The sequence below is a fragment of the Octopus bimaculoides genome, chromosome 4, assembly GCF_046866305.1.
Source record: "Octopus bimaculoides isolate indiv1 chromosome 4, ASM4686630v1, whole genome shotgun sequence".
Classification (NCBI taxonomy): domain Eukaryota; kingdom Metazoa; phylum Mollusca; class Cephalopoda; order Octopoda; family Octopodidae; genus Octopus; species Octopus bimaculoides.
The window spans coordinates 139,573,460-139,575,959 of NC_142931.1; the positions used below are offsets into that span (position 1 = coordinate 139,573,460).

Consider the following 2,500-nt stretch of genomic DNA (forward strand, 5'->3'; position numbering starts at 1 on the left):
CATTAATGTATCTCTGTGTGTGTATGTGTATATGTGTATGCATGTGTGTATTTATTTGTAGTTTCGATATATTCAATTTGATTTCACTTACCCATATACATCGGTGCATTTTTGGGGTCAACGCAATCATCAACGCAAGAAATTCCCAGCGTATGTAAAATCGAACATCCTATTCCATGGATAAGCCGGCCTAAGAGAAACACATAAAGGAGGTTTGATGTGTCTGTATCGGATGCTGCGGACAGGTTTGTTTTATCTATATACGAGAACAAAAAACAAGAGCGCAATAAGACGGTGAATTTTTGAAATATTAAAAGAAAACATAACGGATAAAAAGATATGAGAATGAAATTAAAAATAGATTAAGGTAATATATTTTTTTTTTTTGTATCTTCGTTTAGACGGTCCATGGGTGATAGAAACCATAAAACATCGGACAAAATGTCATGTTTTGCAGTTGATTCATTCTTTCGTATCACAGTGACAGGATAATATTAATTATAAGCCCCACTGCTTCACTGAGTGAATGGTAGTGGGGTTGTTACTAAAATTGTGTTCATTAGGGCATAATTTTTCTTATATTCAGTTTCATTTCGTCTGTTCATTTTTCGTTTGTAATTACGCCACTTGTATCACCCACGATTAGATTCAACGAAGAGGTAGCAGAAATAGCACTTGTACCATTACTAGTTTCATACGAGAATATTTGCATGAAAACGGCAATAACAACTATAATAGTAATAGACACGACAGTGTTAAGGGCAACGCTTTTAACAACACAATTAACAATGACCTCTGCGTATGTATACACACACACACACACACACACACACACACACACTGACCGTTGACTGAACACTATTCAATTTTTTTTTCTCCGTATTTTTCTCCTTGTCTCCGTATTCTTTCTGTTGAAGAGCGTAGCTCGAAACGTCAAAGACTTTCCGTATTCCCGAGCGTCATACTAATACATCCTTTTGTTATTTACACCACCTGTCCTCGTCTGTTGTTGTTTTTTCGTACATTCTCCGATATATATATATATATATATATATATATATATATATATATATATATATGTGTGTGTGTGTGTGTGTGTGTGTGTATGTATATAAATAAATATATATATATATATATATATATATATATATATATATATATATATATAATCATAAATATACAGGGATTAGCATTGAGTTGCTTCTCCAACATACTGAAAATTTAGAAATAGCAGTCAAAGAACTACTGATTCTAAACTACAAATTTTTCTCTAAATGGATGGCGATATTTATGGCACACATAGAACAAAAAACCGGAGGGGAAAGCATAAACAAAACAAGTCTTTAGTTAATCGGATACGATCGTTTCATGGTTAAGAGAATGAAAATTTCCCTATTCCAAATCATCAGTCCGATATTCTGATAAATTTGAAAGTGTCTCTAAAAAAAAAAAAATTCACGGTAATTTTTGGCCATGCGACACCAAAAATCAACGAATAGATTTCTTTGAGATGGGATGCCTGAACTCACTAGCCGATGAATTCGTAAGTGCCTTTCTTATCGTTGATTTTTGGTGTCGCATGGCCAAAAATTACCGTGAATTTTTTTAGAGACACTTTCAAATTTATCAGAATATCGGACTGATGATTTCGAATAGGGAAATTTTCATTCTCTTAACCATGAAACGATCGTATCCGATTAACTAAAGACTTGTTTTGTTTATGCTTTCCCCTCCGGTTTTTTGTTCTATGTGTACCATAAATATCGCCATCCATTTAGAGAAAAATTTGTAGTTTAGAATCAGTAGTTCTTTGACTGCTATTTCTAAATTTTCAGTATGTTGGAGAAGCAACTCAATGCTAATCCCTGTATATTTATGATGATAAATGGTTTTTACCGATAAAGGTTTTTTCATACTGAACTACTTGGCAAAATTGTTAATTATTAATTCTATTATTAATTGATGATTCCCTGCCCTTATTCTTGTATATTTTATATTTGATACCTCTAAGTTAGATGGTTAAACCGTAATCCCTTCCACACGGGACTTTTTTCATACGGGACTATTTGTGACGCACATGGAATAGATTTCTTTGAGATGGGATGCCTGAACTCACTAGCCGATGAATTCATAAGTGCCTTTCTTATCGTTGATTTTTGGTGTCGCATGGCCAAAAATTACCGTGAATTTTTTTAGAGACACTTTCAAATTTATCAGAATATCGGACTGATGATTTGGAATAGGGAAATTTTCATTCTCTTAATCATGAAACGATCGTATCCGATTAACTAAGGACTTGTTTTGTTTATGCTTTCCCCTCCGGTTTTTTGTTCTATGTGTGCCATAAATATCGCCATCCATTTAGAGAAAAATTTGTAGTTTAGAATCAGTAGTTCTTTGACTGCTATTTCTAAATTTTCAGTATGTTGGAAAAGCAACTCAATGCTAATCCCTGTATATTTATGATGATAAATGGTTTTACCGATAAAGGTTTTTTCAT

The 2,500-nt window shown here is 33.1% G+C and overlaps 1 protein-coding gene across 1 annotated transcript in view; it reads right to left on the reverse strand.

The window, feature by feature from the left end:
• The window catches only part of LOC106878515 (solute carrier organic anion transporter family member 4A1), a 41,113-nt gene that overhangs the window by 22,272 nt on the left and 16,341 nt on the right, over nucleotides 1-2,500 (reverse strand). Inside the window, exon 4 of the mRNA XM_089351570.1 lies at nucleotides 92-256. Coding sequence (XP_089207696.1) covers nucleotides 92-256 — 165 coding nt within the window. The remainder of the gene's footprint in view (nucleotides 1-91; nucleotides 257-2,500) is intronic.